Consider the following 27,537-nt stretch of genomic DNA (forward strand, 5'->3'; position numbering starts at 1 on the left):
CCTGGCCCCGCCCTCTTGCCTGCCTTACCTTATTTTCTCACGGCTGTCAACTCTGCCAGAACACACCCCTGACTCCTGTGGTGACCTTACACTAAGGTCTCTGATACAGCTACAAGTATTTTTTTTTATTATTATTTTATCAGGGCTCACCTCCTTAAGCTGAATGCTTTGGGTTTGACTCTGCAGCCTGCACCATATCTGTGTTTGCATAAGACCATAAGCTATCTTTTCAGGTTTATCTTTGTTAGAAAACCAGTGCAGAAAGAGATCTAGATGACAGGTTTTGTCTTGTTGATGCCTTGTGTTTGGTTGATCCCTTGTCAGGGTTATCATTGATGTATATGACTTTGGTCAAGAGGTCTTTCAGATTCAGAACAGTTTGATTAATTTTTTAAAAGCCTTCAGATTCATGCAGACTGTTTTCATAACAATATTCATGTTGTGCTTAAAACTAAGCAGTTATAACAGCTATAACATCTTCAGTCTTTATTATGTAACTATTTTACTATAGAGACAGGTAGAGGAAACAGTCACTTGAAAATTAAATGTTACTGTATGAATTAATAGATTACAATTCTGACCTAAAACCTCAATAGCTGAAACCATGAGTCAAATAAAGCAGAAATAAAAGGAGAGCTATCGAAAAACGTGGGAACAAAGTAAAAATGGGAACAAGGAGTGCCTCTTTCCAGAATTACCCACCAGTATTAATTTCCAGGAATTGTTCTGAAATTCATGGTAATTCCCCAGCTTCTGGCTCATGTGTGGTGCACAGTTGTAAGTGGGAGGCAGTATGATGTAGTGGTTTAGGAATATAACTTAAAACCAGAGGGTTATAGGTTATAGCCTTCAGTTCACAGATCAGATATTTTACCCTTGAGCAAGGCAGGCCTTCCATAATCTTACTTAAATTGCTTCAGAAGACATCCAGCTTCATACATGATTAATATGTAAAATGTAAGGAGTATAACCCTGCAGTGTTTACAGAGCAAATAAACAAATCATCACATCCTTGATATAGTTAGTACATTCCCTTGAAAGGGATGACTCCATGGATAATATAACCAAAGCTAACCAAAGTGTAACCTTAACCAGAGTGTAACCAGATGTAAGCTTATTTATACAGTAAAATGGTAAAAATATCTATATTTACGGCAAAGACACGACATCGCTCCCACGTTCCTAAATCAAACACAGTATGATTCTCAACATTGGAAACCCAACACTGGATACTTGCAGCCTGCATACTGAATAACTGGAACTAGCTTATGATTAACAAACATGTTGTCAGGTTTAAAGTCATAGCCCAGTTCATTAAATGGCATTCAGTCAATCAATTAATTTAATTGTATTTGTTACAGCGCATTGTCACAAAGCGCTTAACACAGAGCATAACGCTCCAGAGGAGCTAGAAGAAGAAAAAAGAGAGAAAACCCAAACCAGGGCATTCGTTTTCATTTTCCACAGAGGTATATTTTCAGGTAATGCCAATCTTCACGTTCTCGTAGGCTACATTAATACCAACGTTGCCGGTGGTTGTAATTCAAAGCCATTAACAGCCCATTGATTAAGCCCTTGGCTGATTGTCACATGACGCCATCTGCTGACCCAATCGTGTACTTCAGCGTCGTAACGCAATTTCCGACTTTATTTTACGGCAATCCACGGTGACTCCTATCATCTCGTGGTTTTAAAAGATTCATTAATAATGAGCTAATGACTTCAACAGAAATGTTGGACAAGCGCAGTGAGGCTGACAAGACTGTCTTTGTGGGAAATTTAGACAGTTCGGTGAAAGAGGAGATTCTCTTCGAGCTGTTTCTGCAGGTACCTGTATTAGCTAGCTAGCAGACTAGCCAGTCAGCTGCTAGCTAGCTAGGTTTCCACAATGTTCATGCAAGCTACCTGTGAGCATTCGTTGACGTACACAGGTAGCGTTTGATAAGTTAAATTAGTGATAAAACGTGAAAGTGGGAGTCGTTTCTGATGGGTAGGAAAGGTGTCCTCGTATTGAAACCTTTGCATGAGCCGGGCGAATATTTACTTTAAGCGCCGGCAACGTTTATGAGTTAACTACAATGTCACGTGATCACAACTACAGAATCGAGTCACTGATCGGGGAAAATATCTAATCTAGATTTCTGAAATGAGCGACGATGATAAGGATGTTGTGCCGATAATTTTTGTTTACAAAGTCAGTTATTATCAGGTATTGTCATCTGAAACGTATTTGTATTAGACGCACATCCTTCTTACCATCACTTGATTTTTGATAATTAATCTTAACATTAACCACTCTTTTGTATCCTGGAAGCAGAGACAATGGGAAAGATCTATTAATGGGTTGGAGGGGGCAGATGCTGAAAGATGCCATGCGCATTTCAGATACAGTAACTATTTTTCACTGGGGCATCTGGTTCCCTGTCTCACTGCCCGCTCTGTTAATTGTTCTGTTTCAACAGGCAGGCCCCCTGAAAAAGGTTACCATTGCCCGGGACAGGGAGGGGCGTCAAAGGTCGTATGGGTTTGTGTGCTATAAACACCGTGAGGCAGTCCCCTACGCCATTGCCCTTCTCAACGGCACCTGGCTGTACGGCCGCCCGATCAGGCTGCAGTACAGATCTGGTGCGCCCCAATAGTAAAGCTCATGGTGGTCAATGAAACTGATGTTAAAAACTTTGGATTTATTGCATTGCACATAAATGAATTGCATGCCACTCACATAATGCATCTGAAGGAACACATGCATGTGCTTTTGGGTTCTTCCTGTGTGTTTTCAGGTTAAACAGTGGAGAGTGGTTGTTTCTGAAACTGTGTTTTCACTGACTTGTCTAAGCTCTCGGCCACTTTTGGTTGAGTGAGGTAGTTCCACAGCAAGGTGACAAGGGCCACAAATATGTTGGCCAACCTTAGATGGTATGTTGGCCCAGAGCCCAGCTTAGTCAAGTAGAAATATGTGTATTTATCTTGTGTGAAATGCCTTGGGCAGAAAGTTTTTTTAAGTACGTATTCTTATCTAATGCAATATTAGTAAATATTAGTAAATATCTTTACATATCAGTAATTAGGAAGTAAACTTTCACCTCTTAAGCTATTTGCTGCATATACAAATAACCAAAATCATTGGCTGTTGCATTTTGATGTGGCTTTTTAAACAGGAGTAAGGATTGTTCATGATAAGCTAGTGAGGAGGTGCACACATTTGCTGAGTGGTCTTGCTTGTTTGTTTAAGAACAGACTTGATATGTGTGGGTGTGGGTGGCACCTGGATCTTTCAATTCTAAAATATATTCCATGGTGAGCATAGAGTGAGACATCAGTTGAAATGCAAAGCAGTATATCGGGGTTTCATTAAAATAGCATGCAGACAACTAAGCCGTGTCAGTGGAATCCAGGCCTGAAGGGTCCCCTTACTGGCTCCCTCTGTGCACACCTTGCAGGTAGCTCTCACAGTGATGGTGGGGCGGGACCCAGTGACCCTCCATGTGAGCCACACAGGTGAGTTCCCATGCCCTGCCCTCCACAGACACAGCTTATGTCTCAGGTTTTAAGCACGGCTTGTTTCCATCAGCCGTGCTTAACTCTGGCCTGGTGGCCCACGTGGTCTGTTGAAAAAAATTATCAGTTCTTTTTACATTACCTTTAGGGGCTGTTGGCTCCAGAAGGATGTGTTTGCTTGTTAGCTAAAAAAAGATTTGTTTGCTTGTAGCATTAGATGAACATCAGGTCTGTTTTCCTGTCTTACCGTTTGCACAGCATTTTGGAGTGTTTGTGTAGTAGCGCCCCCTAGTGTATTATGATATTTTATCTTCCAACGAGTGCGAGATGGCAGAAAAAGTTATGTAAAAATCCACACTTTATGACATCTTTGGGCAGGCTATAGCTTTGTAGACATACACAAAGTAGCAGCACATTCCCCTTGGAGATCATGCATAGGCAATATTTGGGTCAGAATAAAGTGAAGCATGGCTGACGCTGCACGTTCTCAGTCCTGTGTTTGATGCAGTCTGTGGTTGAGCAGAGCCTACAGTCCCCATTAATGTGCTAGCTGTGTTATTAATTAAAGATAGGCAGCTTGCAGATGCATTGCAGTACAGCGTCTGGACTGCTGATTTTAGCATCAGTAGTTTACAGTGCAATAATTTACATGTGGATTTTCTGTAATCCAACAACAGTAATTCAGGTGTTAGTTCTGTTGAAGAGATAACAACTCTCTTTTTTTCCCCGCACAGTACCAGCACGGTTTTTCCCGAGTCCTCAATGTTCCAGTTTTCTGGCCTCCCTGAGGGCCGAGGCCCATTGCAGGACCCATTGTACTGGAACACCATGGTGAGAGGACCAGGCCTTTGCCCAGTGGGAGTGCACACATCTGAAACACACGCATGAGGCATACCCCTGAACTATTCCAAACACTTAAGGCATGCACCGGAACTTTGCCACACTCTTGGGGCATGTGTGAATTCTTTCTTTGAGAACACCTTTTCAAAAAGTTAACAATATCAATATTATATCATTATCAATATCAAATGTTAAACAATATGGCCGTCATGAGCAAATTTCTTCACTACTATTTGTCTTCCATAATGTAGGTCTTCAGGGTGAGATTTTTTAGTAAGATCAGATAAGGACATAACAGTCAAATCATTGAGCTTGCTAATACTTGTTCCACTAATGTTCCAGGTTTCCTTGTCAAGAGGTGTGTTAAAATGTTAGTTATTTTCTCATAGTTCTTGTTTAAGTAACAACGATTTTCTTATTGGTAGCATATTGTGCAGATTTTTGGAATAATGAATGCCTTTTGAGTTGAGGATCTTGATACATATTTGGTTATGTATTGCTTTGTGGTGAACTCTGTTTTATTATTTCCTGGGAAATATTGAACAGGTTATTAGGCTTATTCTATTATGTCAAATCCCCATTAACATAATGTTGATTCTGCCTCATCAAGTTGGTGAGATGGTTGACCATCTGTTTGTTTGTTGTGTAAGGGATTCAAGATTGAGGTTCGTCATGGAAGATAGATTGGTTTTAAATTTGAGGCCTAAGTAGTTTGTTACTTCTGGGCACCATTGAATAATGCAGAGATGCCTAGCTGTATGATCTGATGTTTTTATAGCCACAATTTACCAGATTATTTTAGCAATGATGATAATGAATAGATTGAGTTAACACTAATGGGCAAATGCTGTTGTGTCATTGTCACAGATGAAATTTCTTTGCTTTGCATGTGGATAGCAGTGATATTACTAGAGGTTGTTATGTTGTAGATTAGGGTACAGCTGCTGAGATAAAGTGTAGAGAGAGGCCCTTGTTTTACATCGAACCATCATTGGAATGGACTCCAGGTAATGTCATTTGTGATTACAGCTGCTTGAGGGTCCAAATTTAAAAATGTGTATCGATTTCAATAAGTCCATCACACACCGTTAAACCTTTATCTGTCTGAACTATCAATCTGGTTGATTATGATTAATGGTGATACATGAGGCCAAATATACAGTATATCATCTGCAGTCTAATGGATTATAATTTGCTGCTTGTGACTGTGTTGTAGGTGGGCGGATATCCCTCCCAGCAGTGTCCCCTGAACATTCCCCCGCCCCAGCCTCAGTATTACCTCCAACCCTCTGCTCTCTGCCCCTCCGCCCCTCCCCTGTTCTGGCCTGCCTCGGGATTCCCTCCCTGGACCCCCTTACCACCGGGTCAGCAGTCCCTGCATCCACAGCCCCCCGGCTCAAGTCAGATGCAGCTGCCCCTGCCCCCCAGCCCCCCAGAGGGGCAGGGAGGCTGCGCAGACGACGCGGAGCACAGCAAGCCGCGCAAACGCAGGAGGAGCCGCGAGCGCAGGCACAGGCCGGAGAAGCACAGGAGCAGGCAGAGTGCCGACGCCCGAGGGCACACGCACGCACACGCTCACACGCGTGGCGCTGAAGACGGAAAAACTACACAAGGGATGGATTTCGCTCAGTAGAAACGCCTCGACCCTAAGCACCAACCAAGGACCAATCAGTTCAGTAGCATGTGGCTTAGAACAGCAAGGCTTTACCTAATCATTCCTGAACTGAAGAGTTCGGCGTATGCAGCATTTTCACAAGTGCTATTCATTTCGATTCGATTCATATGTTTTCTGTTCTGTTTATGCCTACACATGGAAACGCATCTTAAAATGGAAAAATTGGGAGCGCTTGGGGTAATATGCAAGAGCTGACCCTCATGCCTGGTGTGCACATCCCTGACCCAGTGTACCTCACTGGAATGACTAGTGTTAGCATTGTTTACTTTCAGGGAGATTTGGAATAATTGCTGCGAGAGACAGAAAGCGACGGGCAGATTTAGGGGGTGTGACCTCTCGAGAACTGTGTCTTCCCTTGGCCATGACCTTTCCAATCTCATCTGGCCCCTCAAAAAATCCTAATCTGTTCTTTCCTATGCTGTATTGCATTGGAGTCTTGAGAGGAAAGCTGTCAGTATTTTTGCACATTAAAGTGTGGTTCATCTACAGAACAATTAACTCCGATATTCTGCCTACTATGATGTTTGTAACAGATATTCCATAAACTGAGTAGAATCTGCATGTGTGTGTTCATTTTTTATTGAGTCTACATCAGAACGGTTTGTCTTGGTGAACAATGGTAATATTGCCATTACCAATGAAAATATGTGCAAGAAGGCAACATGCAGACCTCAGTGGATTCCAGTTTGTTACATTGCTGGAGCACATTTAGTTTTATGGCTTGCTAATATAATAATTGATCCTTAAAGACTGTATCAGCTTTAATTCATAACTTTTTAGTTAAAGCTGAATTATTGCCTTTGATAATGTAAATGATCATAGTGTGATAAATCCTGTGTATAATCAATAATGCTTGAACACCGGAACAGTGACATGGCAAAAACTCTCACACACATGAGTAAGACCCTTTTGTAGTGAATGAACCATATAATCAGAAAACAAGCTTAGTAACAAAAAGTAACATGTACTGAAGCTGACAATTCAATTTAAGATGGCCCTATTGGGATACAAAAATTAAGCTACTGAATATTGTCAAAGAGGAATTTTGTAGATAAAGAAGCTTGGGTGTAATCAACTGAATGAGGTAGCTGCTTTACGCTGGGGATGGGTGGGGCTTGGAAGGCACCATACTGACAAGCAGGTGTTATTGGCTTCTTCAGAAATCAGTGGACTTGCACCTGTTCAAAGTCTAATGGAACTGGAGTGTAATTCAAACTATCTCTCTGTGTGTCTGCTTCTGTATAAGTGTGTATGTGAGCTTGCCTGTCTATCTACAATTTCTGTATATTCTATTTGTGTTACTCCTTGTGTATGTGAGCTCTGCCGTCTAAGACAGTGGTTTCTATGGATTATTTCACATCACACACTCGTAAACTGTATAAGGAAAATAGCTTCTGTTAGAGCGTTTAGGGTTGCAAACAAAATACATCTCTCTGTATTGCACCACTCTGGCTGCGTACAAGGTCTACTGTTGCACCCAACACAAAGCACCAGTAATGATTATCGTTATTGGTTCTATGAAGTAAAGATCTTTAGTGGTTATCAGCACTTGACCAATTAGCTATTGATGTGTTCTGTCATTTACAATGTAATTAAGATTTATGGCTGCAGGCATTAGAATTATTCCCTCATAAATAGCTGCCCTTTTTGAGCAGTTCTCTCTTGTGGCAGAGGACTGGCTGATAGATTCTGGCTGTAAGATAAGTCTATAGGGTGAGTTTGCAGTTCTGGAAGGTGGGAGGCTGAGTGTGAGAAGAGCCAGAAGGAAGCGTGGTGAAACGTGCCCTATGTAAGGATGACAAGAAGAAAGTGTCAATTTTCTTCAACGGAGGCCCTGCTCAGCACCCTTTTCCTTGTCCTGCTGGTTGTGTGTCTGGGTCTCATCACCACCACTTGGCTTGCCCTGCATCCTTCCCGTAAGTCCGGGCAACTGCCCTCCTCTCTGTTTTGGAAAGTCTCTTACTCCCTCTCTCTTCCTCTCTTCAATTCCCTGAGAACTCTTGACAGTAAAACGGTAAGTCCATCTCAGTATCATCCCTATCACTTTATCACTTTTTATATCATGACTGTTTATCTCTCTGTCTTTCTGTCTAATGCACCTGCAAATACCTAAATATCTAGCAAACCACCCTTCCCTCATGTAAACCTGCATCTGTCAGTGTGATGAATCTGGTTACAGAAGAGGTTATTATTTATGGAACAATTTTCAACGAAGCTCTAACTACCTGACAGCCATGGATGGCCATATGCTGGCTGTGTGCTCTGAGCTTACACCTAGTGTTACAGGTCACTCATCAGTGGTGCTCCTGTGATCTGCAGAGGGACCTAACGGAGCGGCACTGAGGGGCAGCCTGGTCATTTCAAAGGGTGCTGTATTCACAGAGGAGCTTCGCAACTCGTCGACCCCACAGTATAAAGCCCTGGCCTTTGACGTGGAGCATCTGGTGAGAACTTGAGATCAAATCCCCCCTCATCCCCTTCACCTTTTAACCCCCTTTTCCCCCTCTTCCCTCTCTCTGCTGCCTTTCCCCTGTCTTTCCCCTCACTTAATCCATATGCCCAGAAGCGTTCTTCCTTCTCTTAACTTTCCACTTGTCTTTCATTTTATGACTTTCTTCTCTTTCTCAATTTTCCCATTTCCTGCCCTCTCTCCCCCTCACTCCCCTCTTCTCTCACCCTTGTCCCAGAATTTTGTTAAAAGACTTCTTTCCTCACACTTCTGTTGTCTTCAGATATCTGAGGTTTACACCAGAAGCTCCCTAAGAGACCAATACAAGTCCTGTGTGGTTTTAGGTTTCAGGTAAGGATGTGCTTGTAGGTGTCATATCTGATGAAATGTCACACTCTGCTCTCTCATGTCATGCATGGAACTTGAATCCTTCTGTAATCACAAATGGTTTCTGTTTAATCATGTGAAATTATTTTTACGTGCTTATTTTTGATAAAAAATGCAGCATTTAAGAGTAATAATTGATGAGCCAATGTTGATTGATCAGTTAATGTGTATTGCCCACTGGATGGTGTGGATACATTTGCAGGTGAATGAATTTTTCCTTTCGTAAACCTTAATCAGGAAATGCTGACATACAGTACTGTTCATTCATCTGTTGCAGTAAGGGGAGTGTGGTGGTGGCCTTTAGTCTCAACTTTGCTCAGCCAGTGGGTGTTGATGAGGCACAGCAACAGTTGGTTGATGGGGTGCAGGCTGGTGGGGGAGGCAGTCAAGGGCCTCTGGTTATTGATGCTAACAGCATCAAGATCACAGGTATGGGTTCCCATCCCCAAATAGTCCACTCTTATTGTATGGGTTTGAGTCAATTGTTAGGGGGGATGTATTTTTGTGTATATAAATTATAGTACTAACGAGAAAATGCAAACATTCATGATATATGTCATGGAAACAAAATATGTGCATTAATATATGTTTATGAAAGGATCAGTGATGTTACTGGTTGTTAACAAATGTTGGAATACGCTATTAGCTAAATTGATGATGTTACTTGGGTGTATGAGGTAATAGATATTCTATATGTTAATAAGTGGATCAGTATGGTAGTATGGTATCAACACAGCTGCATACAAATTTCCTGATGAATATATCAATACTTCCTTATAGATGAGGAGGACATCACTACCTCCCGACCGCCCAGTACAACTTATCCTTCAACAATGACTCCATCACCCAATACAACTCATCCTTCAACAATGACTCCATCTACCAATACAACTCACCTCCCCAGCACAGGGCAGCCCACCTCGGTTCCAGGTAAGCTGTTGCAGGTACATAGATAAATCATTAACCATTAAGCATGGATAGCTGTACTTTATCCCAAAAAGGCATCACCTGACAGACAGCATTTGTCCCATGATGCACTAGCATCACCAGCCACGTTTTATGTCACATAAACGCATCTTGGTCACCCAGCGTATGCTCTCAGTCTATTCCATGATGAGTCACACAACAGACACTCTCTTTCCCATCATGCATTGTTGTGATCAGCCTTAGTGAATCTTTTTGCTCAGTCTGTGACTGTGTGTCTTCAGTGGAGTGTTCAGCTGGCCACAGGAGATGTGACAATGACCAAACGTGCATCCCTATAACGAGGTTTTGTGACGGAATACATGACTGTCCTGATGGCTCAGATGAAAATGAAGATCTCTGTGGTGAGTCAAAATGGTAGAAGCGTAAAGGTAATACACAAAAGGAATCTTCATTATAAGCACTTTTGATCAAAGTGCATGAAGTATTACCAGAATTAGTAAGACTGATAGAACGTCATAACAAGTTTAGCGGAGCTGAACCCCCCTGTAATTGTAAAATATGATAGCTACTGTTTTTTACCAGTTGGCTGAAGTGGGTAATCAGGCCGCTAGCCTAACAGTCCTTTGGAAGCATTGTTCTCAGCCAACGAGGTACTGTTACATACATATTTAACATATATTTGTAAAATTATATTTTGTATTTATACTTGTATATTTATATGGTGTATATTTATATAGTATATATAGCAGCAGTGTAGCATAGTGGTAACAAGCACTTGTGGCCAGCTATATGTATATGTATAGCATAATTTTATTGACTTTTATTGACTTTGACTCAAAGTTCATTAAAGTTCCCCTTTAATGAACAGTGTAGGTGTATATGTGTAGATATTAGCATGGCTCTTAGCTCATTAGGGTGACCCGTGTCTCGTGTCTCTTATCTCCATAGCAACTACATGTGATGGACAATTCCTGCTGCTCGGCCCCACAGGTTCCTTCCACTCAAAAAATTTCCCGCTCCCCTATGACGAAGACACCGTCTGTCGCTGGGTCATACGGTAGCGGACACTCAATACTTCTGCAGCTCCCACACTTTTCACGCTCAACACGACCGTTACTCATTCACTACTCACAGTCAGCACTGTCACTATTCACGCATTAATCACACTCATTGTTGCTGCATGCTCAGTGTTGTACTTACACTTCTGCTGCTTGTTTGCTGCTATTCTCCCACTACTCACATTCAACACTGCTGCCATTCATGTGCTAATTACTGGCAATACTGTGCCCACCCTTCTGGTATTCAGACTCAACACTAGTTCTGTTCTCACCCTGCTCACAGCATGACCTCCTGCCGCTCAGCTCAGAACTACAGTACAATTCACACGCTTCCTAACACAATCACTATCCTCCTCTTACTCACAATCAACACCGCTGCTCCTCATGGTGTGTCAGAGAAATGCCTGAGACAATAATGTGTTTTGCAAAATGAATGTGAACTTCTGTTGTTCTTTCGCCAGAGTTCAAAAGGGGCTTTCCATACAAATAGAATTCCAGTCATTTGACACCGAGGAGGACATAGATGTGCTCTATTTATATGAGGGCACAGGCACCAACAAAAATCTGACCTGTAAGTTGGAAACCTTGCACAGAAATTTCCATTATTAGCTAACTAATCAGATGTTAAACAACACTTTTTACATAGCCAAATTATCTTTTGTCACCAACTGCCTGCGTGATCACTGCCCAACATTTTCTACCTCAGCGTGTCAATTATGGTGATTTACACAGTTAAATTGATGTAGAAATAGCTGGCTCTACCAGAACAGAGTATCTGGTATGCTTTTGTTTTAGACAACCTATCAGGTTCTTCCCCTGGATCTGTGTGGATCATGTCCCATGAGGCCACTGCTGAGTTTGTCTCAGACTTCATCAATAACTTCAATGGGTTCAACGCCACCTATAGAGGAGAAAGCCTTAGTGACCTCACCAGTGAGTCACATGTAATTTATTTGTGAAGTGATGTCAGCCTATTCAGTGAATTCTGTGGTTTATATACTGGCTTATTGGTTGATATAGAGGTATTTAGTGTTGATCTAGCATGCTTGCGCATCTCTCTTTATATAATTATAACTAGGAAAAGACATTCAAATTCAAAAAAGTATGACCAATGGAATGTTTGTGTTTGTACATAGAAAGACTGAAGTTGTTGTTGTCACTGTAATAGTATGCTCCTGTGCTCTCCTGTTAGATGCAGAGAAGGTGAATTGCTCTTTTGAGGATGGCTTGTGTTTCTGGAGGCAGTACACCACAGATGAGGGGGACTGGCTGCGAGCCAATGGCCCCACCTTCCCCCCTTTCACTGGACCCAGCTTTGACCACACCCTGGGAAACCAGTCAGGTAAGGAAGGATCAGGCTTTTCATAATGAGTTTTTTCGATTAGGAATTCCGGTGTGACATTGGAGTGGCCGCTGGTAGAGGAATTTTCATACCACAGTTTGAGCTTCAAAAGACAGTGGTCATATCGCCCTTCAGTGGTAGGTGTAATATACAGTATATTTATGGAATATTGGGAGCTGATGTCTTTGTGCTGTGAGCTCATGTCAGTGTGATCTAAGGTGGAGCTAAGGTGCCATGTGATAATATTATAGGGTACTACATTGTTACGCCTGGAGGCCCTGGTCAATTGGAGAGGAACTTCCGTATTTACAGCCTTCCATTGGCTCATACAAATGAGTCATTGTGCCTAAGCTTCTGGTAGGTCACATCCTTAACTGTGTGAGTGAAACCTCTTCATCATGAATAATGTGTATTCGTCTCATTGATGTAATGTGAATCACATCAGTCTTGGGGCTGAGGTGCAGAACTGCACAATCATTCTCATGTTATGTGATGGTTTAGGTACCACATGTATGGAGAGGATGTGCAATCATTGAAGGTATTTGTGGAGAATGAAACTGCAGTCATGCTGATCTTCCAGAAGGAGGGGAACTATGGAGACCATTGGAATTATGGACAAGCTACTCTGAATGACACAATGGATCTGATGGTTAGTGCAACCGGAATGCTGCTAGAGAGGATGGGCTTTGGTTTGAATTAGGCATGAGGTTTCAGTAAGTTATGATGTGTAGCTGAGTTATGCCGAAATTAAGATATACAAACTGGAAACTAGGACGTGCACAATAAATCATGACATACTGTACCTGTAAGGTTTTGACACACCTAATGAAGATAATGAGAAATTGTTAGACAAATATAAACAGTGAAATTGATGCCTATTTATAAATTTCTTTCCAAAAAACATTTTAATTAAAAATATGTTTTGGCTACTTTGAATGTAAATACAAGATAGTTTTCATTTGTTTAACACTTTGTCACCACTGTATAATTCCATTTGTGTTATTTCATAGTTTTGATGTCTTTACTATTATTCTAAAATGTGGAAAATAGTAAACATAAAGAAAGAAAGGCATGTCCAAACCTTTCCAACAAAATTAGCCATCTGTGTATAGTCAATTTAGCACTAGTTATCTGTCAATTCCTGATTTAAGCACTAAACACAAGTTTTTTTTACCCATTTGGACTCACCCCTTGACCATGTGTGGAGTGTGTTCTTCATACTGTGTAATTTCTCCAGGTGGTGTTTGAAGCCAAGAAGAGGAGAGGCATAAGGAACGACATTGCCCTGGATGATATTGGCCTAACCCATGGTCCTTGTGTAGAGGGAGTTTACCCAGAACCCACCCCTGTACCCATCCCTACTACTCCTCCGCCAATCCCCTGTATGTTACAACTCCACAACCGCTCCGCCTTTATTTTTGGCACACCTATATAACTGTACTCTCCTTTCCTGTTACCTAGTTACACCTCTGTCATATATGGACCCCTTTCCTGGATCCATATATGACTCATTGACACAAACCTTTGAATCCCTTGACCTTTCCCATGCATTGCTGCTACAGAATGTCTTCTTCTCCCCTCTTGACCATGCATAACACCCACATGATCCTTTTCACGGTCACTCATTTGAAACACCCCAATAGCTACTCCCCTTTCTTGCTCTTGTAACACCTTCTCACCCCCATTCCCAGACCCTCGACCGTTCTCCCACTCAAAATCTTATTAGATCTACACAACCCCTTTTCTCCCATTCCCCTTACGTTACATCTCCAACTCCCCTTTCCATCCCAGTAAGTTACACCCACTGGCCTCTCTGCACAGTACATGAATATGATATATTCCAATCATGGCCACCCCCTCACAGAAGACCCCCCGTCATCCTCTCACTCTTACCCTCTACCCCACTCTCCAGAAGCCATGCAGCACCCACCCTGTACTCACGTTTCTCACCCAGTGCATGGATACTTGCTGTTCAGTGATTTTATTTGAATTGCACCCTCTTCGCAGCGGACTGTGGCGGACCATTCCACCTTTGGGAGCCAAACTCTACCTTCAGCTCTCCCCATTACCCAAACTCCTACATCAGCAAAGCCACCTGTGAGTGCTGTCCACCCCTGATCACCTCCACAGGGTTTGAGAGATGAACCTAGAAATGTGTCCCCTTACTTAATATTAACAGCAGAAAAATAATCGTCACACTCCCAAAACAGTCTTGTGTGTATGTTACCACGCATGTGAGTTGGGACGCATAGTGGTGCTGAAATATATAATATATCACCATACAGCAGAGCAGCAGGAGCGGCCTGTGAACCCATGATCTGAGGCCCTGTGTGTTCTGCCTGTTTTGTGTGTTTTGTGGGTGCTATGCTGTGGGTCAGGTGTGTGGACTCTTCACACGGAGGCAGGGAGGAATATCCAGCTTCACTTCCTGGATTTTGATTTAGAAGCGGTGTTTGACACAGTGGAAGTGCGAGATGGGCCGGAGTGGGAGTCAGAACTGCTGGGTGAGTAAATCTCCTCCAATATCCCCCTCCTTTCTGATGAAAGCTGATACATATATCCGCTTTCGCAGGACTCCAAACTATTCGTCTGGCTTGTACTAGCTACGCTCAACGCCGTCTGCTCACCCATACATCCCACTCTTACCCCATTGTACAGCTGCAACCCTCGAACACTCCTCAAACACACAACCCCCTACTTTTCCCCTCCTTGACTTGAGTGACTGTTTCTGTGCCAGGTGTTTTCACTGGCGGTGATGCAACATTTGCCGACGTGTTCTCCACAACCAATCAGATGACAGTCGTGTTCTTCACGGACAGCTTAGGATATGGCAGGGGATTCCGTGCCAATTTCACCTCTGGCTTTGGGCTGGGTCAGCCGGGTAAGGACCGGCACTGACTACATCCCTTCCTAGTGGTGGGATGGAGCATAGATGAAGCATTCATTGATAGTGCTGTAGGTATGTGTTTGTGTGCACTTAGTATTCAGTGAAGAATAGTCACTTATTAACTAAATACCCATGTCTCCAGACCCTTGTGCTTCTGGGCTGTATCAGTGCCAATCTGGAGCATGTATCTCCAACACCAGTGTGTGTGATAGCCACCCAGACTGCCCTGATATCTCAGATGAAGCTCACTGTGGTAAGTGGACATCAACTCTCAGACACATACGGAATAGTGGTACAACACAATATGGACCTCTCTGTACAGTCACATATGTTGTCATTTCAACATATGAAAAACCATCGAAATGGGTGGCAACATAATGGGGTTCCATACTGATAAAGTCATGATAGCCCTGCATCGGATGGTACACTATGTGGCTTTCCCTGTTCACTACAAAGGAGGAGTATCTTCAAGTTCAAAAAGAAATGATATATTCGCTCCATAATTTGCATGGACTGCTGTCATACTGTAGATACTGTAATGGCTATTTTCAGGGAGAACGTAATCAGTCACTTCTTCAGCAGTAATGTGCTAAGTAGTGATGAAACACTTCTAGTAGCTGTGTTTACACCATGAAAGAATGTATCTTTTTAAACTTTGTCACGGGAAAAAGATAAAAGCTAATCTATAATTGATTTGGATGGCTATACAGTGAAGAAATCAATAACAAAGGAGATAAAAAGCTTATCATGAGCTGACTAAATCAATGGATAATGAACACTAGCTTGCTAGCCAACAAGAGGGATGGTGAGGTAATTTGTCAGTTAGGTAAATTGTTATTCATACAGGTAATGGTCTTCATTTAAGAACAAGAAATACAATCAGTTGAGACTATATAAATCAAATTCATTACCTGTTTTGTCCATATTCAGCTACTGATATTCAGCCAGACAGCTACCAATTTGTGAGAACAGCTGTGTGTATGTTTATGAACAGGAAAGACATTAAGTTACAATACACGTTATCTGTCCATGTTAGTTTATTCTGCCTGTAGCCCAGCACTGCAGTAGTATTACTTTTGAGTGATTCACTCAGTATTTTTTCTAGAAATGTAAACCTCTCTATCCACCTCTATTGGATGCTTATGTACACATCCATTCAAGATGCCATATGTCATACATAAAGTAATTTTATATCTATGGATATAATACCCCACTTATAGGCATGGATTGCATGCTAGGGTAGAAAAACAGGAAGAACTAACACTGTGGCTTTCTGTGTAACAGTACAGCTTCAGTCAGAGAATGGAACAAGTGCCAACAAGTTGCATCTTCAGGTTCAGAACTCTTGGTATTCTGTGTGCGCTGAGAACTGGACCTCAGAGCTCTCCAGCTTCCTGTGCCGCTATCTGGGTTTCCGGTGAGTTGCAGTTATGTCGTGGTGCCTGGAGAGCCATATGTATGTTGCAGTCCCACGAGAGTCATAGTTACATCATGGGCCAATGAGCTGTGGTCCCATGGGCTGTGATAATCGTATTGTTGCACAGAGAGAGTCACATTTGAGTTGTGGTCCTGTGAGAGCCTTAGCAGTATTATGGTCGAGTGTCCCCCTACTCCACATTGGCAATGATTGTGTGATGTTACATTGTATCTTTCATTCTTCAATGTTTATTGTGTGTGTGTGTGTTTATATTTCAGGGCAGGGAATGCTTCTCTGGTAACCCTCTCTGAGGGAGACAACTCCTTTATCACTTTGAGTCAGATGCCCAATGGAACACTGGACCTTGTACTGAGGTAGAGTGACACACACAGGGGGCATAACACAGCAAAAGGTCCTCACAACACTATTCATGCCATACAGTATTGTACCTGATACTGTCATATATCATCCAAACATGTAATGCTCCATAACCTTTTAATAATAGATGTGATTAAAACTATGGTAAGTGTAATTGCCTCTACTTTATTTCATGTCTTCACAGTGATGAATGTGCTGGTGGGAAGGTTATATCTCTACTCTGTGACAACAAGCGTACGTATGAAAAATTCAGTGCAGTAAATTACTCTCTGATCCCCTTAGCCCAACCTCTCTGTCTTTGTAGCACTCAGGCATTCACTTTCCCAAAGACCACATGCAGTTGCAGTTACCCGTGACAGCCTGTCTTCTTGTCATAACTCTGTCTGGGAATCGGTACTGAGCTGGCTTCTCTGTGTTACAGCTTGTGGCACTCGAATGGTCTGGCCCAAGTCAGGCCATGGGCTATCTGAAGGGGCAGGGGATGAAGGAATGGAGGTCAGAGGGATGGAAGGAGGAGGGACCAGTAAGGAGAACAGCAGAGTGGTGGGAGGCAATGACACACAGCAAGGGGCGTGGCCGTGGGTGGTGTCTCTACACTGGAGGGGCCACCATGCCTGTGGGGCCTCATTGATTGACAAGGAGTGGCTGATAACTGCTGCGCACTGCGCCTACGGGTGAGGTTTACCTGGATCCCACCTGTCTCTCAACTGTCGGTCTTTGTGTGTAGAATATCTTTCACGGTGGAATTTATTTTTGCCAGTCTCACCTTTCTATGTATATAATCACCTATCTGTGTTTCAACATTTTATAGCTGTATCGACTGTCTATGTCTGTATTTCAGGTGTCTATAGTTATGTGTTATCTACATGTATTTGTTTAAGCTGTATTTGTCTCACATCTTTGGTATGTTACCAGTCTGTAGCTGGTATATATCTGTTTCATCGGACTGCATTTACTTATTTTACCACCATTAAAAGTAATAAAGCAAAAAAAAAAATCACCAGCTCTGAGGACAGCTTTGATAGTGAAGGAGAATTCATGTGGTCTTGTAGCAATGACACTCTCCAACCTCCTGTCCTCCCTGACCCTATAGGAGGAACATTCACATCTCTAACTGGGAGGCCCTGATTGGCCTTCACTCACAATATGGCCCCGAGTCCCCCCACACACAGAGACTCCAGGTAGACCGCATCATCTTCAACAAGAGGTACAACAAAAGGACCAAGGATAGTGACATTGCCATGATGCACCTAGAGACACAGGTCAACTTCACAGGTACGTAAACATCATACAACACCTCACTGAGAGCACTACATGTGTATGTATGAGTTAGGTGTGTTTTTGAAAGTAGCGTGTGCGTCTGTCATTGAGCATGTATGGATGCAGTATACTACTGTTTTTTAATACAGTCATACTGTAAAACAAGTACAGAATAGGAATAATGCATGCACAAAGTGCAATTTATTTAGCATTCTTAAACTCTAAAATGTATGAGTAAGCATGGTTAAAATATAAGTTCTTTGTTCCTCCGTGAGGTGGCACCATTGGATAATTTTTAAACCCCATTGAAATTGCAACCAGCTTAGTCTTTGGGGCTATTGGGCAGGTTACATATTTAATACAAGTATTTGAAATGTAATATCAAAATACTTTAACCACAGAACATTAAACAACAATGACTCTATTTTTCTTTTAATCATTTTGGAAAGATATATCAAGAGTAAAATCAGAGGTAAAAGGAAGCAGCAGATCTTGTTAGAAGAAGAGGTATTTTATTGTTTCTTGCTCCACAGATACAGATATTTTTTCACACTACACAACCTTACTTACTGACTTGCTGCCCAACTATCCAATCTCTCTCAATGCTCACTCCACAAATAATGCATTGAGTTTTTCATTACGGCTGTTAAACAGACTCACCCATCTCTCTCATGGTATCTGTTCTTCCTAGACTATGTCCAGCCCATCTGTCTCCCTGACAGTGATCAGCAGTTTGAACCAGGCAGGGTATGTTTCATCGCTGGCTGGGGAAAAGAAGCAGAGCAAGGCAAGTATCAGTCTGTCTGCCTGATACATTCCTGATAGGGTCACCAACCACATTACTCAAATAAGAACAGCCTTAAGACAGAGCAGATTTACTAAAAAGCTGAATACAGTACAAACCAATCAACCAATCAAACAGCTTGAAATGGTGCAGACCAATAAAAAAAACAGCAGTAACACAGCACAGACCAATTAAATAGCATCTGTTCTGGGCTTAGGTTCTGTAGCAGATGTGCTGCAGGAGGCAGCCCTGCCCCTGGTGAACCAGAATCTGTGCCAGAGGCAACTGCCTGAATATAACATCACTTCCAGAATGGTGTGCGCTGGATACCCTGAGGGGGGTGTGGACTCCTGCCAGGTGAGGTCGACCTCTCTGCTCACACCAGTGTCTCCAAGAGTTTCAGACCACAACTGGAACAGAGAAAACCTGTGTGTGTGTGTGTGCGTTTCTGTTATATGTGTCATATTCTGTTATGTGTGTTCGTGAGTGTACATGTGTATTGTATATGTGAATGTGTTTTTTGTGAGTAGGATTTTTTTTGCCTTTGTGTGTGTATTTGTGCACCCGGTGTGTGTTTATGCCTGTGTGTGACAGATGCTGTCACGTTGTGTTTCAGGGAGACTCTGGGGGTCCTCTCATGTGCCAGCAAGATGGACACTGGGTGCTAGTGGGGGTGACCTCATTTGGGGTCGGTTGTGGCCGCCCACAGCGTCCTGGGGTATATGCCCTGGTATCACAATTCACTGACTGGGTGACAGAGGTCCGACGTTTCTCTCGATACTGGGATTAAAAACTCACTTAATGTTAAATATCTTGACAAAGATAATGGACACATACTTTCATTCTGTGATACATGTAAACATTATATTTTTATTAAAAATGAATTCAGTGTCAACAGATCACAATTAAAAATAAACTACATAACAAGTTAGCTGGTTGAAATGCACTCATCAATCTGTCCATCCCGTCCTCTATTCATTCACTCATTATGTCTCCATTGAAGAATGCTGACTTTTTAAAAAAGAAAAAGTAATTACCTCAGATTGTAGAGCAGATACAAATGACCCCTGATAAATCTCTTTAAGTGATCCTGTATAAAAATCAGCCTGTGTGATGTTGGGACCAGGAGATTTCCATGAAGAAGCAGAGGTGAGAATATCAGTACCAAAACATATATTTGGTATCTGGTTCCTTTACAAGAAACAATGTCACTTCATCTGAACTCTAATATTCTTGAATGTGTTGAGCTCATGATCAATGCTTGCCCCCCCCCCCCCCCCTCCCCACCATTTGTGCTTGGACCTCATCTTGAATTTTGCATTCAAATCTTAAAATGAATGTATGTGGTTGGTCAGAAGAAAAATATGTAAATTTATTCACTTCCTCATTAACAGTTTTGTTTGTAATAAAAATGGTGTTTTGTCTTAATATGTGATGTAAAAATATATATTTGAAGATTAAGTTACAAGAAATCCTTTTGCATTTTGCTGTTTTTCAAGTGCTTTCAAGTGAGAATTTAGTAATTTGTTACTTTTAAAGGTGACATCAATAATATTCTCAAAGGCTCAAAAGGTAATATCAATAATATAACAGATCATATGAGCCACTGTTTTACTCATTAATGTCAGCTCTTTTACCTATGAAGTCATCAGCATCATTGATCGATACCACTGACACTGGGCTAAGGAAAGGACTGCAATAAAATGTTATCATTGTTATGGCTTATCATGCCATGAAGACTTTAGGACTGGTGATAGCCACTCTATGATTCTATGCATATCATCCGATTATAATCTGAACCAATCAACTCACTCCTAATGTATGAGCACCGAGTATTAGCTCTGAGAATAGTTTCATAAACTCTCCATGAGGCCATTGTTTTTGTAGTTCAGCTGAAACAATATGGTCTTTGTAGCTGACTTCAGTAGAGCATTTTCACGTTATGACTACAGTATAAAAAGTTTGGCTCTCCAAGCAATGCTGCAGTCAACATTTGCATATGAATAAAGATCACAGGAGTGTTTTAAGAGACACACTGTGTTGACCACTGAAACAAGCGGCACTATTATTCTTAAAGACAAACTTAAAATAAATGGGAAGCATAAGATGAAATAAGATGAAACGTCAATATAAAAATTAATACATGAATTATAGAAATGAAAATAAAGCCTGTGATTGCAAATAATGTATTTTAGCTTGACATAATTTGGAGCTGTGTGACTGAAGTTAAGTATATTTCTAAAACATATTGCCACATGGAACATTCCAATATGAATGCCTGTGGATTATGACTCAGGGCAATTGAATGCCAGTCAACTATTATATAATATAATGGACTTTAATGTTTTATGGGGCTAGTTGGAATTCTTGTATAATCAGTCAAATGAAAATACTGCAAAAACATTTTTATATGAGGCATAATTACATTATCACTATGTTAAATCCAGTATCTTATACTGAAGGGTGTTTAAGGAAAGGCTCTGGTTGCTTTTAGGCATACACTTTATTCTCCTTTCGCAATTAAAGATCATGCATAAGTCCAGTGGCAGAAAGTTTGTTGATCCAGCTTCCTGATCCAGGAAGTGTTTATGATATATTTATATTTTAAAATGTAAGGTAAGCCACATCACAGTAATATTTTCCAGAAAAATTACTTGTCAATGCTCTGGTTTTATATGGCAATTTAAAAAAATACTCATTACGTATACTGCACGGTGTAACATTTCCACTCATTTCTATCATGGTCTTCTCAGGCCCAGCGCTATGGGGGTGAATAGGGATGCATTGTACCCCCAGACGGACCTCAGCGCCCCCCCAGTTGTCTCCTCATATCAGCAATCAGACTGCACAACAGCACCAGTGACCCCCAGCCAATGCCTCTTCCATAGTTGCCACCCCCCCCCCCCCCAACCTGTCATGCCACTTTTGCACTACATATTAATCCTTGAAACTGTTTCTGCACAACTGTTTTTACTGTTGACTACACCTTTTTTTTGCACCACATGTAAAGTTGTCTGCCTATTTATTGATCATTACTATCTATTGTATATTAATATATCACACATCATAGTATATTACTGTATATTTATTGTACTGTACTTTTATTGTATTCTATTGTATATATTTTTTTAATATACTCTTACCTTACCTCTTCGCCTGTCTCTTCTGCTGCTGGTAACACCCAAATTTGACTTTTTTAACTCAATGAATTCTATAAGCGTAATACTTACCAAACCTTGGGGCTGCTTATGCGTTTATGTAATCCGTACATTCAACATATAAACCATACTTACGTCAGAGATCATAACATAATGGGGGTAGTGTACAGTAACCATTTCCTGACATTCGCTTTTCTGTTGCAAATGAGGAAATTTCTCGGCGTTTTGCGCTTCCAGTTAATTCACAGCTTTATCGGCCAATATTGACTGACGCCTGCGTTTTGGTTAAAGTCGATCAGGTGCGCATACTGCGCTTATTAAGTGCAACTGCTAAACAGGACGCATCCAAGACCCGCCCCACTAGGTGCACCGAATCCCCTCCAACATGCGGCCCCGGGTCATTTGAAGGTACTCATATATATACGCGCGTTGCAGTGAAGAGTTATCCGTATAGTCGTTACCGAGAAACCCGTCTCAGATGACATATGAGATCACCTGAAGATCATAATGGCAAAGTATGACAGAAACGACTGTACTTTCTTGACTGCAGAAGAGGTAGACGTGATACGAGGAGTGTTTGAACGCAACCATCAGCTGATGAAGATAGAAGAACAGCGTTTACTGTAAGTCGAAACAGCCCTTCACTTGATTAAATAATTGCCAGGGAAAGCAAACAGCTGTTTACATGCCTTACTTACAGGTATGGCTTTTCTCAGATTTGGGATGCAGCATTGTAGCTTAAATTGTAAATCCTATGTTTTACGACAGAAATTTATTACTTTTGTCCAGTTCTGACATAGATGGGCTTGTTATGACAAAATACCCTTCCTTATTCCTGGTTTTACAGAAGTAGCAGGGGTAGCATGGCATATGATTTTACCACTTTTACTCATGTTTGGTAGATAATATTAAGTGGGAAAACTCAAATATAAAGTTGTGATCCCTTAAAATACTACTGCACAACCTTTTATAAATTTTCCAAAATACAGTACATACCTATTATTTTCTTCAGTTTATTCACTTCAGTTTATTCACTTTTGTCATTTGCGCATTACTTTAAAAGCATGAAGACATAATTGTATAGGCCTATGACACAGATTTAGTAAATAAACAAAAATAATCTCATCCAGCAAAAGTTGTATGCATCAGATATAAACAGTAGATCAAATTCTTCCAAATACATTTCTCAATCACAACCAAGAAATGCCCTGTTATGCCCTGCCAGTGTGTAAGTGAACATCTCAGCTTACACATGCAAAGATGTAAACAATGAACCCAAGTGCATGTGAGAAATTCACATATTTCCGTTGGTAATACAGAAAGCTCCAGAATGTGACGGAGGAACAGCAACGGCAGATGTCAGGACAATGGTTCCAGGATATCCAGCAGACCAAGTACAGAAATGAAGCCAGTGCCAGTGGCCCTTCCGAGCCGTCACTCAGCATTAAAGATACCAAGAGTACAGGTGAGACATATGTGAGACATACAAGTATCTGAAAGAGACCTGAGAAATATATGCCTGTGAAAGATACCTGATACACACCTGATCTCCTCAAACATAAGAAACACATCTGAGATAAGGGAGAATGGACAGTGTGTTATCCCCAACAGGCTTCTTACAGGAAGCCTGCGGAAATGCCCTCATGGGGCAGAGCAGGGAAACAGTTGATATATCTTCCTGGAGATGAATCTGGATACAGGTTTTGGCTTTGAGGGTGTGAGGTACAGTCATTCTGGAATTGGAGTGTACTTTCACATAACTGTGAATAGAATTCCTGTTCTCAGGATGGAATAGCTGTTTGCACATGAAACTCATTCAGTATTGATTGCTGTTTTTTCTTGACATAAGCCATACTGTAATTAGGTGATTGTTATGTAGATACAGATAGGAATGTCAACACTTTGAATTCTGTCTCATAAATACACTCTTTCTCAGGCTTGGTGACTGACAGATACATTTTCATTACATTTACATATTGTCACTTAGTAGACACATTTACACAATATACAGAGCAAGGGTGTTACAGAAAAACAGTCAGATGTGACTGAGGCTTGTGATCTTGTATGGGAGGGACAGCCAGGTGTCGAGAGGTTGTGCAGTGAGGTGGTCTGGCCGGTATGTAAGGTGTGATGATGTTTTCAGGTATGGAGGAGCTGTTACCCTTGCTGGCCAGTAAATTAACATTAGCATTTGGAAGTGAATAGAAGGTGTAACCAGCAGCCATTGGAGGGGTGAAAGACACGGCAATACTTGAGAAGGTTGTGGACCAGCTAAACAGCAGTGCTTAGGATGAGCTACAGGGGTCTGATTGGACCACAGCGTAAACCATGAGCTGGGTTGAGTAAGGGATGGATTCCGTAAATGTTAAAGAGGAAGAATCTGCAGACCCTGCTGACCATTGAAATGTGCTCTGTGAATGTCAGTTTTTTGTAAAGTGTCAACTTGAAGCTCTTGGCCCTCTATGAAGCAGACAGTCTAGTGCTAACCAGGGTGATGAAGAAGTAAGATGACTTAGATGGGATGTGGAGCAGTTTTAGCAAAAAAGTAATTGTCATCAGCATGAAAGTAATAAATGAAACCATGGGAATAAATAACAGCACTGAGTGATCTGGTGTACAGGGAGAACAGGAGGGGGGACATACACACAGCCCTACTATGTTGGATTTTTCAGAAGGACATTTGCTTTCTAATGTGTTTAAGTGTCAATCACTGTCTCAGGAATGGTACATAGAATACATGAGATCAGATTAGTACATCTGTGGTCAGGACATCAATTAGGATCAGTACTTTTGTAATTCAGAAGGATGTAATCCTCACTGTCTGGCTGTAGATGGGCCCTGTGATATCATATGGGAGTAGTATCATACTACAATGAAGCACATACCAATGAAATATCTCTGCTCCTGTCCATCCATACCCCTAAACTTCCAGAGCAACCCTGACCTTGAGGCAGACTGGGGACTAAGGAGTAGCTGTTTGCAAAGGGATAAACAGCATATCCATTCTGTAATACAGATATGGTGAATTCACCTTTGTATAAATTTACATTTAGAATGACTAGTTTAGGATGTACAGTGTTTGATTTCCATCTGAATGGCAGGTAAGTCACAAGATCATCTCACTAGTTGTAACTACTTGTTTAAATATCCCATGCAAAAGCAAATGGCAGGGCCAAAGAAGCAGTGAACAAAAGCAGTAAGAGAATATCACCAGCTTTTATGGGAGAGACACAGCCCTTTGCTGTCTGAGAATACAAGTGTTCAGTGAAGGACAGTGAGTTTAGGTCTGACACATGAGGATGGATCCATTTTAAAATGTTGCCCAACATTAATACATGTGGCATAATGCAGAGAATGCCTTTCTCTACATGAGTGCACAGAGGGATAAGATGCAGCATAGCTGGAACGTTTCACAGTCCCTTGTGTTATCAGACCTTTTACCTCTGAACACACAAATAACAGAATAAATGTGCTGAATTTCCAGCAAACTTTCACCAAATGAAACTCAGCAATCTATGGATTGACACCCTGAGAACTACCTGTTAACAGTAATGGATGAGTTCCTCCTCACGTCAGGAATTGTTTAGATGTGCGTTATGGTGACTCATTTTGTTATTCTTTACATACTGTGATTACCTGGATGCAATTACATTGACTCATTGAGTTGTGTCTGTTCATAAAAGGATTTGAGTCACAGGTGTACAGTGTAAAGGAGAACATGTCTGGCAGATTGCCTCTTATGTACTGCAACTCTGCAGTTCATAAGCAACTCTGGCCCCCTCTGCACTGCAGTACACTGCTTTGATGCTGTCTAATCTGGATATCTTTTCTCCATCTGTGTGGATGTGATCATATAGCTGCTTAGCTTAGAGAACAAGTCAACAACAGAACAAAAAACTATGCACATGAAGTAAACCAAATGCTGAATGCACTGTCATCCATTTCCTCATTTTCACCCTGCTTCGGTGCGTCTTTCTCTAGAGAGAACTTTAAGCAATGACAGGAGTCTGAAAGATGGGAAGGAAGATGCTGACACACAAAAGCTCAGGAACAGTCAGTCTTTCCGAACTTGGATCAGCTCCTTCTTCAGGTTCCCACAAAAAGGCAGTTCAAAACAGGGTGCTGCACTACAGCGACAACATGGTGCCAGTGATAACCACAGGTAAGCCTGGGAAACCTCCACTAACAGGACAGCCAGATGCATTTTAGTCTGTATGTCCCCAAGCTCCACGGATGACTCAGAGATCACATGTATAGTTTGTTTTTTCCCCTCAAGGGACTGTACCTCCTCAACAGTCAATCTAGTTTACATGGAGATGCATGGAGAATTTCTGTGTGTGTGTGTGTGTGTGTGTGGTGTGCAAGTAATGTAGATTTTATCATTTTTATTTAAGACCCAGTTTGGATATAATGTCTTATCAGAGCAAAGGGGGAATCAATGATTAGTAGATGCCCAGACTTTACACGGCAATTTATTGCTGTGTATGTACCATAGTGCACAGTGCATTCTGTAAATCCTCCTTATTGTATGGGATGATCCACATATTGTTAATTCATGTATGTATTTGACCCATTTTGAAATGACTACCTTCACTGGAACATAGCCACCTAATAGGCCAAAGATTCTAGAAGAGAGAAGGAAAATGAAGTAAAAAAACAAGACTGATTCTAATGTAAGAGCTATTGTAGTTTGTTTATGTTTATGTATAGTTCTATAGCATGCGTTATTTAATGTAGAACAATTTCATTTTTCATAACAGTAGAACTGTTGTATATTGCATAGTTACAGACCTGTCGCATGTGCTGCACAACTGTTACTGTATAGGACCAGCGTTGCCGTGTCCTCCAGATTGGTGTACCTCCTATCTGGAAGTGAGGATTCCATTCCCTGTGGTTATCCTAAGGCCTAGTCTGCTTCTGTAATGAAAGGAGAGGGACAGAGAGGAATGCAGTTGGGCTGGAAGTTCCTGGGTGTTCTGACCAACTCTAAACATCAAAGGGGCCTGACTGTGCTTGTGCATGGAAGCCCATGGAGACTATTCAATTTATTAATTATAATTTCTATTTCTATTTTTTAGAAATAAACACGCGTTATGTGCTGAGGGTGCCCAATTAGTTTTAGAGATAAAAACATTTATTCATCTTCTTCTTAAAGCAATTTACTTGGCATGTGGTCTGAATGCCTTCGAGCTTTCTGTGGACTTACTCATCCAATACTTAGTACCCTATTCCTGTAGATATGTGCTATTTAAATTAAATTTATAAGCACCCTGGAGACACTAATATATGCCCCTCCTATTATCTCTCCTAGCAGTAGCAGCAGCACCTCTCCAGGGACTGAGGCAGAGAATCTCTCTGAGGTATGGTACTGTGAAGGAGTATCATGTGAGGTGTGCTACCTGCCTGCCTTGTTTGAATTTCAGATTGTTTGTGCAAATGAAGTAGGGGGTCACTTGCCACTTGCACCTGCTAGGCTC

General features: G+C 41.5%; 2 protein-coding genes across 2 annotated transcripts; both read left to right on the forward strand.

Moving 5' to 3' along the window:
• Positions 1 to 1,671: 1,671 nt before the first annotated feature.
• Positions 1,672 to 6,395, forward strand: rbm11 (RNA binding motif protein 11). The gene is made up of 5 exons (XM_036525835.1): positions 1,672 to 1,827; positions 2,463 to 2,625; positions 3,441 to 3,498; positions 4,233 to 4,329; positions 5,555 to 6,395. The coding sequence occupies exons 1-5, from the start codon at positions 1,717 to 1,719 to the stop codon at positions 5,969 to 5,971; spliced, it is 846 nt and encodes a 281-aa protein (XP_036381728.1). The 5' UTR covers positions 1,672 to 1,716; the 3' UTR covers positions 5,972 to 6,395.
• Positions 6,396 to 7,808: 1,413 nt separating this feature from the next.
• Positions 7,809 to 22,301, forward strand: tmprss15 (transmembrane serine protease 15). Its single transcript, XM_036523810.1, has 26 exons — positions 7,809 to 7,929; positions 8,333 to 8,457; positions 8,746 to 8,813; positions 9,127 to 9,278; positions 9,630 to 9,779; positions 10,058 to 10,177; positions 10,725 to 10,833; positions 11,296 to 11,405; positions 11,630 to 11,767; positions 12,027 to 12,176; positions 12,428 to 12,533; positions 12,678 to 12,825; positions 13,414 to 13,558; positions 14,184 to 14,273; positions 14,555 to 14,680; positions 14,914 to 15,057; positions 15,206 to 15,316; positions 16,348 to 16,480; positions 16,759 to 16,854; positions 17,043 to 17,092; positions 17,280 to 17,532; positions 17,952 to 18,133; positions 18,810 to 18,905; positions 19,120 to 19,259; positions 19,519 to 19,669; positions 22,270 to 22,301. Exons 1-26 carry the CDS (start codon positions 7,809 to 7,811, stop codon positions 22,299 to 22,301), a joined length of 3,246 nt encoding a protein of 1,081 aa, XP_036379703.1.
• The last annotated feature ends 5,236 nt before the right edge of the window (positions 22,302 to 27,537 follow it).

Source organism: Megalops cyprinoides, chromosome 3 (assembly GCF_013368585.1).
Source record: "Megalops cyprinoides isolate fMegCyp1 chromosome 3, fMegCyp1.pri, whole genome shotgun sequence".
Taxonomy (NCBI): domain Eukaryota; kingdom Metazoa; phylum Chordata; class Actinopteri; order Elopiformes; family Megalopidae; genus Megalops; species Megalops cyprinoides.

Bases quoted from the DNA above. Each gene is read 5' to 3' on its own strand.
- rbm11 (XM_036525835.1), top strand. From the start codon at position 1,717: ATGACTTCAACAGAAATGTTGGACAAGCGCAGTGAGGCTGACAAGACT. The intron at 3,499-4,232 runs GTGAGTTCCCAT...TTCCCCGCACAG, and splicing joins CCTCCATGTGAGCCACACAG to TACCAGCACGGTTTTTCCCG. The intron at 4,330-5,554 runs GTGAGAGGACCA...ACTGTGTTGTAG, and splicing joins CATTGTACTGGAACACCATG to GTGGGCGGATATCCCTCCCA.
- tmprss15 (XM_036523810.1), top strand. From the start codon at position 7,809: ATGACAAGAAGAAAGTGTCAATTTTCTTCAACGGAGGCCCTGCTCAGC. The intron at 9,780-10,057 runs GTAAGCTGTTGC...GTGTGTCTTCAG, and splicing joins GCAGCCCACCTCGGTTCCAG to TGGAGTGTTCAGCTGGCCAC. The intron at 11,406-11,629 runs GTAAGTTGGAAA...CTTTTGTTTTAG, and splicing joins CACCAACAAAAATCTGACCT to ACAACCTATCAGGTTCTTCC.